This window comes from Lampetra fluviatilis, chromosome 73 (assembly GCF_964198595.1).
Source record: "Lampetra fluviatilis chromosome 73, kcLamFluv1.1, whole genome shotgun sequence".
Lineage (NCBI taxonomy): Eukaryota > Metazoa > Chordata > Hyperoartia > Petromyzontiformes > Petromyzontidae > Lampetra > Lampetra fluviatilis.
This window is the reverse complement of record NC_136347.1, coordinates 2,766,526-2,779,024: the sequence shown is the minus strand read 5'-3', so window position 1 is coordinate 2,779,024 and position 12,499 is coordinate 2,766,526. Positions and strand designations below refer to the sequence as shown.

At 54.1% G+C, this 12,499-nt stretch overlaps 1 protein-coding gene across 3 annotated transcripts; it reads left to right on the top strand.

Moving 5' to 3' along the window:
• Nucleotides 1-859: 859 nt before the first annotated feature.
• On the top strand, nt 860-12,246 carry CHCHD3 (coiled-coil-helix-coiled-coil-helix domain containing 3). 3 transcript variants are annotated; one of them, XM_078883786.1, is made up of 8 exons: nt 860-1,012; nt 4,966-5,065; nt 5,607-5,685; nt 7,643-7,805; nt 8,031-8,114; nt 9,626-9,696; nt 10,427-10,562; nt 11,662-12,246. In XM_078883786.1, exons 1-8 carry the CDS (start codon nt 929-931, stop codon nt 11,680-11,682), a joined length of 738 nt encoding a protein of 245 aa, XP_078739912.1. In that variant the 5' UTR covers nt 860-928; the 3' UTR covers nt 11,683-12,246. The 3 variants fall into 3 exon arrangements, with proteins under 3 accessions (XP_078739912.1, XP_078739910.1, XP_078739911.1); XM_078883784.1 differs by having other exon boundaries at nt 861-1,012; nt 11,659-12,246; XM_078883785.1 differs by having other exon boundaries at nt 862-1,012; nt 5,610-5,685; nt 11,659-12,246.
• The last annotated feature ends 253 nt before the right edge of the window (nt 12,247-12,499 follow it).

Below are 12,499 nucleotides of genomic sequence, written 5' to 3'. Positions count from 1 at the left end.
CCGAAACGTCGTGAGAATGATTTTATAAAGTTTTATTTTTATTATTTTATTATTTCCATTCTACGTGATGACTTTACCGAAAGAACCAAGAAGTTTGGTCGTACATGTTACGTATATCATTTATTGTTAAATTTGAATCACAGTTCCTATGATCGCTGTCACATTGTTTTTGTGGCTTTATTTTGGTGATTTCGAAAACGTTTTGGTTGAGCCATATTTGTTTGCTGTAGTACAGAGTTAGCCTGATAACTTTAATCTAAGTTGTCTTGTGGTTGTTCTTGTTTGACTTGCAACCCACTGGGATTTCTGCACACAGCGTTGAAATGCGGTGGCTTTTGTCTGGAAGACTTTGCAGTTTTTTCCTGGATTTTTCTGTTGCAATAGTCACTTTAAGATGTTTTCTTGTTCATGTTTTTGTTTTTTAGCGGTTGCACCCGAGTCAAGAGCCACATGGCTCACAGGGCTTTACCTAAAAAAATAAAATAACAAAAAGAAGGAAATATGATTTTTTATTTATTTAAAAATACATAGAAATTTAATTAAAAATAAATAAAAATAAAATAAAAAGTTACTAAAGATAATTAAAAATAAGTAAAAAATAAATACAAAGTAAATAAACATTTCATAGAAATGTTAAAAGAAAAAAATATTTAAACAATAATTAGCAATTTAATACAAATAAATGAATGAAATCTTCCCCCCGATTCGTGACGTCACTTGACCTTGGACTCCCCCCCCACCCACCCCCGTCCCCCCCACCAACCGCCACCCCCCCAACACGAAACTCCACCGGCGTCTCGGACCAATGAGAGCGCTCGCCTGCGCGTCACGTGCCCGCGGCGCGTGGGGGGGGTGGGGGCCACCACCACCCCCCCCCATTCCCCTCAGTGTCACAGCAGCAGCAGCAGCTCGGGCAGTAGCGGCGGCCATGGGAGGCGGCAGCAGCAACGCGCGGAGGACCACGTACGGGCTGGACGACGAGCAGAGGGTCACCATCGTCAAGGGCGTGAGGGTGCGAAGCGACGCGCACGACGACGACGCCGTCCGCGGGCGAGGGAGCGAGGAGTCGAGGGGCTATGATTTAGGCGAGGCGCAGGCTTCATTTTAGGCCTTAGGGGTGATTTTGGAATCGATTACTCTGACCTGAATCGATTCCGCCGCCGCGGATCGATTCGCCTTGCCGCCGCCGACGGAATCGTTTGTGCGGCCGTGTTGGCTCTTGTGGTGTTGAGTCGATTCCCCGCCCGCTAGCGTGGAGTCGGATCGCGGCGCGATTTTTGTCGTGTGTTTTTCGATCCGCGCCGCTGCTGCTGCCTCGGGAGTGACCAAGGGCAAATAATCGATTTTGCGGCGGGATGCGGAGAATCGAGAATCGGTGAATCGACGAATATTGCCTAATTATCTGAATGTTACAATTATACATGAGCTAGGGAGATGTTGACTACCTCGCCTGGTACACAGGAGGTCGCGGGTTCCATCCAGACCCTGACGATGCCTGCTGCTATACATTTGGAGTCTGCGTCTCTCATCATCATCACTGGGAGATGTTGACTACCTCGCCTGGTGTACAGGAGGTCGTGGGTTCGATCCCGACCCTACCGATGCCTGCTGCTGTACATTTGGAGTCTGCGTCTCTCTCTCATCATCATCACAGTGGCTGGGAGATGTTGACTACCTCGTCTGGTGTACAGGAGGTCGTGGGTTCCATCTTGACCCTGACGATGCCTGCTGCTGTACATTTGGAGTCTGCGTCTCTCATCATCACTGGGAGATGTTGACTACCTCGCCGGGTACACAGGAGGTCGTGGGTTCGATCCCGACCCTGCCGATGCCTGCTGCTGTACATTTGGAGTCTGCGTCTCTCTCTCTCTCATCATCACGGTGGCTATGAGATGTTGACTACCTCGCCTGGAACACAGGAGGTCGTGGGTTCCATCCAGACCCTGACGACGCCTGCTGCTGCTGTACATTTGGAGTCTGCATCTCTCATCATCATCACGGTGGCTGGGAGATGTTGACTACCTCGCCTGGTGTACAGGAGGTCGTGGGTTCCGTCCCGACCCTGACGATGCCTGCTGCTGTACATTTGGAGTCTGCATCTCTCATCATCATCACTGGGAGATGTTGACTACCTCGCCTGGTGTACAGGAGGTCGTGGGTTCCATCTCGACCCTGACGATGCCTGCTGCTGCTGCTGTATATTTGGAGTCTGCGTCTCTCTCTCATCATCATCACGGTGGCTAGGAGATGTTGACTCCTTCGCCTGGTGTACAGGAGGTCGTGGGTTCCATCCCGACCCTGACGATGCCTGCTGCTGTATATGTGAAGTCTGTGTCTCTCTCATCATCATCATCACGGTGGCTGGGAGATGTTGACTACCTCGCCTGGAACACAGGAGGTCGTGGGTTCGATCCAGACCCTGACGATGCCTGCTGCTGTATATTTGGAGTCTGCGTCTCTCTCATCATCATCACTGGGAGATGTTGACTACCTCGCCTGGTGTACAGGAGATCGCGGGATCTATGCAGACCCTGACGATGCCTGCTGCTGTATATTTGGAGTCTGTTATCATCATCATCATCATCATCACGGTGGCTGGGAGATGTTAACTACCTCGCCTGGTGTACAGGAGGTCGTGGGTTCGACCCTGACTCTGAGAGATCACTCGGAGAAGCTGGTGGCAATTGAACTTGTTGAGGTCTTTATTTGTATCTGCGACGCCGGCAATGACGAGACACCACTAACCCTGTCACTACACAACGACAAAGATCTCCCGTGTAGCCTCTAACAGGCTGTCGGGGCAAGTGCTGTTAGTAGCAGCAGCACCTATGGAGGTAAACACAGACAAAGATCCCCCGTGTAGCCTCTAACAGACTGTCGGGGCAAGTGCTATTAGTAGCAGCAGCACCTATGGAGGTAAACACAGACAAAGATCCCCCGTGTAGCCTCTAAAAGGCTGTCGGGGCAAGTGCTGTTAGTAGCAGCAGCGCCTATGAAGGGAAACACAGACAAAGATCCCCCGTGTAGCCTCTTAACAGACTGTAGGGGCAAGTGCAGTTAGTAGCAGCAGCATCTAAAAAAAACCTCTTATGGAAAAAGAACGTGAAGAACCAGTGGCATCTATATCTGCAGAACGTGAGAACCAGTGGCATCTACATCTACAGAACATGAAGAACCAGTGGCATCTACAACTACAGAATGTGAAGAACCAGTGGCATCAACATCTACAGAACATGAAGAACCAGTGGCATCTACATCTGCAGAAAGTGAAGAACCAGTGGCATCTACATCTTCAGAACGTGAAGAACCAGTGGCATCTACAGAATAGGAAGAACCAGTGGCATCTAAATCTGCAGAACGTGAAGAACCAGTGGCATCTACATCTTCAGAACGTGAAGAACCAGTGGCATATACATCTGTAGAACGTGAAGAATCAGTGGCATCTACATCTACAGAACATGAAGAACCAGTGGCATCTACATCTGTAGAACGTGAAGAACCAGTGGCATCTACATCTATAGAACGTGAAGAACCAGTGGCATCGACATCTGCAGAACGTGAAGAATCAGTGGCATCTACATCTACAGAACTTGAAGAACCAGTGGCATCTACATCTGCAGAACGTGAAGAACCAGTGGCATCTACATCTGTAGAACGTGAAGAACCAGTGGCATCTACATCTGCAGAACGTGAAGAATCAGTGGCATCTACATCTACAGAACTTGAAGAACCAGTGGCATCTACATCTGCAGAACGTGAAGAACCAGTGGCATCTACATCTGCAGAACGTGAAGAACCAGTGGCATCTACATCTGTAGAACGTGAAGAACCAGTGGCATCTACATCTGCAGAACGTGAAGAACCAGTGGCATCTACATCTGCAGAACGTGAAGAACCAGTGGCATCTACATCTGCAGAACGTGAAGAACCAGTGGCATCTACATCTGCAGAACGTGAAGAACCAGTGGCATCTACATCTGTAGAACGTGAAGAACCAGTGGCATCTACATCTACAGAACGTGAAGAATCAGTGGCATCTACATCTGCAGAACATGAAGAATCAGTGGCATCTACATCTACAGAACGTGAAGAATCAGTGGCATCTACATCTGCAGAACATGAAGAATCAGTGGCATCTACATCTACAGAACGTGAAGAACCAATGGCATCTACATCTACAGAACGTGAAGAATCAGTGGCATCTACATCTACAGAACTTGAAGAACCAGTGGCATCTACGTCTGCAGAACGTGAAGAACCAGTGGCATCTACATCTGCAGAACGTGAAGAACCAGTGGCATCTACATCTGCAGAACATGAAGAATCAGTGGCATCTACATCTGCAGAACGTGAAGAACCAGTGGCATCTACATCTGCAGAACATGAAGAACCAGTGGCATCTACATCTGCAGAACGTGAAGAACCAGTGGCATCTACATCTGCAGAACGTGAAGAACCAGTGGCATCTACATCTGCAGAACGTGAAGAACCAGTGGCATCTACATCTGCAGAACGTGAAGAACCAGTGGCATCTACATCTGTAGATCGTGAAGAACCAGTGGCATCTACATCTGCAGAACGTGAAGAACCAGTGGCATCTACATCTGCAGAACGTGAAGAACCAGTGGCATCTACATCTGTAGAACGTGAAGAACCAGTGGCATCTACATCTACAGAACTTGAAGAGCCAGTGGCATCTACATCTGCAGAACGTGAAGAACCAGTGGCATCTACATCTGCAGAACGTGAAGAATCAGTGGCATCTACGTGTGCAGGAGATTCTACAACTTTTAAAGCCCTTGCTTGTGTTTAGTGCACATGCGTACATCACATTTGCACTCGACGTTCGCAAGTAGAGCAGTCCCCTGTAGACTCAATTTATTTTGAGGCCGAGTCTACCTAGAGGGGGGACCCACGCTAATCCCGAGGTGGCATGTCGCCCCCCCCCCTCCCGCCTTGCCACAGCTCTCCGAGGCGGTGATCCATCGCATGAGGGATGGAGGGGACCACTCACCCCGCACACCATCAGGGAAAGGCGCTACCCCTGCAGCAGACTCCGGCTCAGGTGGGAGCCCCCCAATTCCACCCCCCACCTTGTGTGTGTGTGTCTTGTGTGTGTATCTATGTGTGTGTCGGTGTGTGTGTATCTGTGTGTGTGTATCTGTGTGTGTGTATCGGTGTGTGTGTATCGGTGTGTGTGTCTGTGTGTGTGTATCGGTGTCTGTGTGTGTCTTGTGTGTGTGTATCTGTGTGTGTATCGGTGTGTGTGTCTGTGTGTGTCTTTGTATCTGTGTGTGTGTCTGTGTGTGTGTCTGTGTGTGTATCGGTGTGTGTGTATCTGTCTGTGTGTCTGTGTGTGTGTGTGTGTATCTGTGTGTGTGTCTGTGTGTGTGTGTGTATCGGTGTCTGTGTGTCTGTGTGTGTGTAGGTCACTCAGCCTCAAATGAGTAGCTGGTGTAGCGATGTGTCGTAGTTAACATCACCACTGGGGAGACACAGGCGGCCGGGCGTGGTACTGACTACCCACCCACCCCCTCGTGTGCCACAGTGCCGGTAGCCTTCATAGGCGCTACACGGGGGACCTTTGTCTTTGTGTGTGCTGTCAGCAGGTCGTGACGCCCAGGGCAGGACAGAAGCCGACTGGCAGCAAACTCGTGCCAGGGCAGAGGCTGAAGCCCGTAGCAGGTGACACGCACAGAGACACATAGACTCACTCACACAGAGACCCGTAGACTCACTCACACAGAGACCCGTAGACTCACTCACACAGAGACCCGTAGACTCACTCACACAGAGACCCGTAGACTCACTCACACAGAGACACATAGACTCACTCACACAGAGACCCGTAGACTCACTCACACAGAGACCCGTAGACTCACTCACACAGAGACCCGTAGACTCACTCACACAGAGACCCGTAGACTCACTCACACAGAGACCCATAGACTCACTCAAACAGAGACCCATAGACTCACTCACACAGAGACCCATAGACTCACTCAAACAGAGACCCGTAGACTCACACAGAGACACATAGACTCACTCACACAGAGAGCCATAGACTCACTCACACAGAGAGCCATAGACTCACTTACACAGACCCATAGACTCACTCACTCACACAGAGACCCGTAGACTCACTCACACAGAGACCCATAGACTCACTCACACAGAGACCCGTAGACTCACTCACACAGAGACCCGTAGACTCACTCACACAGAGACCCATAGACTCACTCACACAGACCCATAGACTCACTCACACAGAGACCCATAGACTCACTCACACAGAGAGCCATAGACTCACTCACACAGACCCATAGACTCACTCACTCACACAGAGACCCGTAGACTCACTCACACAGAGACCCGTAGACTCACACAGAGACCCGTAGACTCACTCACACAGAGACCCATAGACTCACTCGCACAGAGACCCATAGACTCACTTGCACAGAGACCCATAGACTCACTCACACGGAGAGCCGTAGACTCACTCACACAGAGACCCGTAGACTCACACAGAGACCCATAAACTCACTCACACAGAGACCCATAGACTCACACAGAGAGCCATAGACTCACTCACACAGAGACCCGTAGACTCACTCACACAGAGACCCGTAGACTCACTCACACAGAGACCCGTAGACTCACTCACACAGAGACCCATAGACTCACTCACACAGAGACCCGTAGACTCACTCACACAGACCCATAGACTCACTCACACAGAGACCCATAGACTCACTCACACAGAGACCCATAGACTCACTCACACAGACCCGTAGACTCACACAGAGACCCATAGACTCACTCACACAGAGACACGTAGACTCACTCACACAGACCCGTAGACTCACACAGAGACCCGTAGACTCACTCACACAGAGACACATAGACTCACTCACACAGAGCCATAGACTCACTCACACAGAGACCCGTAGACTCACTCACACAGAGACCCGTAGACTCACTCACACAGAGACACGTAGACTCACACAGAGACCCGTAGACTCACACACACAGAGACACGTAGACTCACTCACACAGAGACACGTAGACTCACACAGAGACCCGTAGACTCACACACAGACCCGTAGACTCACTCACACAGAGACCCAGAGACTCACTCACACAGAGACACATAGACTCACTCACTGACACACACACTGACACACACACACTGACACACACACACACTGACACACAGACACACGCGTGGGCTCCGCTGGAGCGACTGCCTCTCTCTCTGCCCGCAGGCGGCTGGAGCTGGAGCGAGCTCAGCGTGACACACCGACACACGCACTGACACACACAGACACTGACACACACACACACTGACACACACACACACAGACACACACTGACACACACACGCGTGGGCTCTGCTGGAGTGACCACCTCTTTCTCTGCCCGTAGCGTTGCTGTGCCCGCAGGCGGCTGGAGCTGGAGCGAGCTCAGCGCGACGCACCGATACACACACTGACACACAGACACACACGCATACACTGACACACACACACACTGATACACACACACACTGATACACACACACACTGACACACACAAACACACAAACACACACTGACACACGCGTGGGCTCCGCTGGAGCGACCGCCTCTCTCTCTGCCCGCAGGCGGCTGGAGCTGGAGCGAGCTCAGCGCGACGCTGCTGTTGCCGGTGCCGCTGCCGGCGCTGCCGGTGCCGGCGTCGGTGCCGGGGGGGACGCGGCGCTCACTCAGGCCGTGCTGCGCGAGCGCCTCGTGGTGGAGGAGGATCGGCGCAAGCTGAAGATGGCCGTGAGTTGTGGTGGTGACGGTGGTGACGGTGATGGTGGTGGTGATGGAAGTGATGGTGGTGGTGATGGTGACGGTGGCGATGGTGACGGTGGTGACGGTGGACCGACCGACTGACCAATGCCGAGGAGGGTGAAATGTGCGAGGTTTAGGAACACCCCTCCCTCTCCCCGTCCCTCTCCCCCCCCTCCCCCCACCTCCCCCCCTCCCCCCCCCTCCCCCCCCCAGGCTCGCCACGTGGAGGAGAAGGAGCAGGAGGTGATGCGGCTGCAGGCAAAATACCGGCAGCAGATCGTGGATCTCAACACCAAGGTGGGGGCCTGGCACCCCCCCCCCTCACCCCCCCCTCACCCACCCCTCACCCCCCCTCACCCCCCCCCCACCCACCCCCCCCTCACCCCCCCCCTCACCACCCCCTCCTCACCACCCCCCCCTCACCACCCCCCCCTCACCACCCCCCCCCTCACCACCCCCCCCTCACCACCCCCCCCTCACCACCCCCCCCCCACCACCCCCCCCTCACCACCCCTCTGTGGGTCTCTGTGGGGTCTCTGTGGGGTCTCTGTGGGGTCTCTGTGGGGTCTCTGTGGGGTCTCTGGGGGGTCTCTGTGGGGTCTCTGGGGGTCTCTGTGGGTCTCTGTGGGTCTCTGTGGGGTCTCTGTGGGGTCTCTGTGGGTCTCTGTGGGTCTCTGTGGGGTCTCTGTGGGTCTCTGGGGGTCTGTGGGTCTCTGTGGGGTCTCTGGGGGTCTCTGTGGGTCTCTGTGGGTCTCTGTGGGGTCTCTGTGGGGTCTTTGTGGGTCTCTGTGGGGTCTCTGTGGGTCTCTGTGTGGGTCTCTGTGGGTCTCTGTGGGTCTCTGTGGGGTCTCTGTGGGGTCTCTGTGGGGTCTCTGTGGGGTCTCTGGGGGGTCTCGTGGGGTCTCGTGGGGTCTCTGGGGGTCTCTGTGGGTCTCTGTGGGGTCTCTGTGGGGTCTCTGTGGGTCTCTGTGGGTCTCTGTGGGGTCTCTGTGGGGTCTCTGTGGGTCTCTGTGGGTCTCTGTGGGGTCTCTGTGGGTCTCTGGGGGTCTCTGTGGGTCTCTGTGGGGTCTCTGGGGGTCTCTGGGGGTCTCTGGGGGTCTCTGTGGGTCTCTGTGGGGTCTCTGTGGGGTCTCTGTGGGGTCTCTGGGGGGTCTCGTGGGGTCTCGTGGGGTCTCTGGGGGTCTCTGTGGGTCTCTGTGGGGTCTCTGTGGGGTCTCTGTGGGTCTCTGTGGGTCTCTGTGGGGTCTCTGTGGGTCTCTGGGGGTCTCTGTGGGTCTCTGTGGGGTCTCTGGGGGTCTCTGTGGGTCTCTGTGGGTCTCTGTGGGGTCTCTGTGGGGTCTCTGTGGGTCTCTGTGGGGTCTCTGTGGGGTCTTTGTGGGTCTCTGTGGGGTCTCTGTGGGTCTCTGTGGGTCTCTGTGGGTCTCTGTGGGGTCTCTGTGGGGTCTCTGTGGGTCCCTGTGGGTCTCTGTGGGTCTCTGTGGGTCTCTCTGTGGGTGTCTCTGTGGGTCTCTGTGGGTCCCTGTGGGTCCCTGTGGGTCTCTGTGGGGTCTCTGTGGGGTCTCTGTGGGGTCTCTTTGTATCTCTGTGGGTCTTCATACCTGTCACCCCCCCGCGTCACACCCCCCCCGCGTCACACCCCCCGCGTCACCCCCCCGCGTCACCCCCCCCCGCGTCACCCCCCCCCCCCCCCCGCGTCACCCCCCCCTGCGTCACCCCCCCCCCCGCGTCACACCCCCCGCGTCACACCCCCGCGTCACACCCCCGCGTCACCCCCCGCGTCACACCGCGTGTCTCTGTGCCGTGTGTAGAGTGCCACCTTCTACAAGCTGAGCTCCGATAACTTCAACTTGACGGCCCAGGAGGCAGAAAAGAAACTCCCGTGAGTACACACACACACACGCACACACGTACACACACACACACACACGCACACACGTACACACGTACACACACACATACACACACACACACGCACACACACACACGCACACACACACACACACGCACACACACACACGCACACACACACACGTACACACACACACGTACACACACACACACGCGCACACACACACACGTACACACACACACATGCACACACGCACACGCACACGCACACACACGTACACACACACGTACGCACACACACATGTACACACGTACACACACACACGTACACACACGTACACACACACACGTACGCACGCACACACGTACACACACACACGTACGCACACACACGTACACACACGTACACACACACACGTACGCACACACACGTACACACACACCACACGTACACACGCACACGCACACACACGTACGCGCACATGCACACACGTACACACACACGTACACACACACCACACGTACACACACCACACGTACACACACACACACACCACACGTACACACACACACGCACGCACACACACGTACACACACACCCATGTACATAGACACGCACGTACAGATATACATGTGTGTGTGTGTGTCTGTGTGTGTGTGTGTGTCTGTGTGTGTCTGTGTGTGTCTGTGTGTGTGTGTCTGTGTCTGTGTGTGTGTGTGTGTGTCTGTGTGTGTGTGTGTCTGTGTGTGTGTGTGTGCAGCAAGGGCCCCTACGTGCCGGTGTGTGGCGACCTGCAGGGCGTGGTGCTGGGCTGCTACAACAACAGCGGTGGCCAGACGCTCAACTGCTCTGCCGTGGCCAAGCAGTACATGCAGTGTGTGAACAGCGCCAAGCAGGTGTGTGTGTGTGTGTACGTGTGTGCGTGAGTGTGTGTGTGTACGTGTGTGCGTGTACGTGTGTGTGTGTGAGTGTGTTACGTGTGTGCGTGTACGTGCGCGTGTACGTGTGTGCGTGTATGTGTGTGTGTGAGTGTGTGTGTGTACGTGCGTATGTACATGCGTGTACGTGCGCGTGTACGTGTGTACGTGCGTGTGTATGTGTGTGTGTGTACGTGTGTGTATGTGTGTGTGTCTTCGCCGGTTAGAAACATTTAGGCTGGCCTGCCTACGATCCATCCTGGGTTTAACCTGCAGGCTGGATTGTGTGAGGAGCTCACAAGTCCTTGAAAGATCTGGACAAAGTCCCATCGGTGAGCTCCTCCGGCAGGCAAGGCTGCGTTGGCTGGGTCATGTAGCCCGCATGCCCAGCCACCGCATGCCTAAACAGCTTTTGTTCGGCCGGATCGAGGGGGCTAAACGGGCGCGGTACGGGCTAAAGAAGAGATGGAGTGACGTGGTACAGGAGGACGTGGAGCTGAGTGGACTTGCCGATGACCGGTACCAGCGGTGTCAAGATCGGCCTCAGTGGAGGAGGCTCGTGAAGGACGCTACTGGGCAGTTGGAGGCAGTCGCCCTCCAACAACAACGGAGGGCGGAGGAGCGACGCTCACAACAACGAGCGGAGCGCCGGGTGGCTAAAGCACAGCAAGTTGGCACAGTAGGGGGCACAGGTGGTGCATCAGCCAGTCATCTCGGTCATCTCAGTCAGTCGACCCGTGGCACCTGGGTCTGCCCCGTGACCTCCTGCCAGCGGGCGTTCGACACTTCACGTGGCCTCAAGGTGCACATGGCCTGGCACAAGCGTCGTGGTGACGTCACCGCCACTTAGTGGCGAATGGCGGTTGTTGTTGTTGTTGCTGAGTAGGTGAGTGGGTGACATGGGCTGGGGAAGAGATGGACTGATGGGTGAGCGGGTGAGGGACTGGGTGGTGTTGACGTTGATGATGTTGTTCATGATGTTGATGATGATGATGTTAATGATGTTGATGTTAATGATGTTGATGATGATGTTGATGATGATGTAACCACCGTCTCGTGTCCACGTGTCTCACAGCAGCTGCTGGGCAAGGCTTCGTAGACGCAAGGCCAGAACCACTCAACCACCCGCCCAGCCTCAACACTCTCTCTGTCTCTCTCTGTCTCTCTCTCTCGCTGTCTCTCTCTCTGTCTCTCTCTCTGTCTCTCTCTCTGTCTCTGTCTCTCTCTCTGTGTCTATCTCTGTGCCTCTCTCTCTGTCTCTTTCTCTGTCACTCTCTGTCTCTCTCTGTCTCTCTGCCTGCCCCACTCTGCCTCTCTCACAGCAATGGCTCTCCCTCTCTCTATGCCCCCCTTTCTCTCTCTCTCACACACAAACCGATTCGCTACATTTGGCTAAGTACGGTGGTGCGAAAGAAGTTGAACGTACACACACGCACGTACGCACACGTACGCACACACACACGTACGCACACACACGTACGCACACACACACGTACACACACGCACACACACACGTACACACACACACGCACACACACACGTACACACACACGTACACACACACGTACACACGCGCACAGAGTGCGGGAGAGGGGGTGAGGAGAGTGCAAAGTCTTCGGTGTAAAGCTGCCACTAACAATATTAAACACATTATATATACAGACACACCGTGTGTGTGTGTCTGTGTGTGACATACACACACACCGTGCGTGTGTGAGATACACACACTGTGTGAGATACACACACTGTGTGTGACGTACACTGCGTTTGTCTGTGTGTGACATACACTGTGGGTGTGTGAGATACACACATAGTGTGTGTGACGTACACACACTGTGATTGACTACACACACTTTGTGTGTCTGTGTGAAATATACACACCGTGTGTGTGTGAGATACACTGTGTGTGACGTACA

Bases quoted from the DNA above. Each gene is read 5' to 3' on its own strand.
- CHCHD3 (XM_078883784.1), top strand. From the start codon at position 929: ATGGGAGGCGGCAGCAGCAACGCGCGGAGGACCACGTACGGGCTGGAC. The intron at 7,806-8,030 runs GTGAGTTGTGGT...TCCCCCCCCCAG, and splicing joins GGCGCAAGCTGAAGATGGCC to GCTCGCCACGTGGAGGAGAA. The intron at 10,563-11,658 runs GTGTGTGTGTGT...CGTGTCTCACAG, and splicing joins GTGTGAACAGCGCCAAGCAG to CAGCTGCTGGGCAAGGCTTC.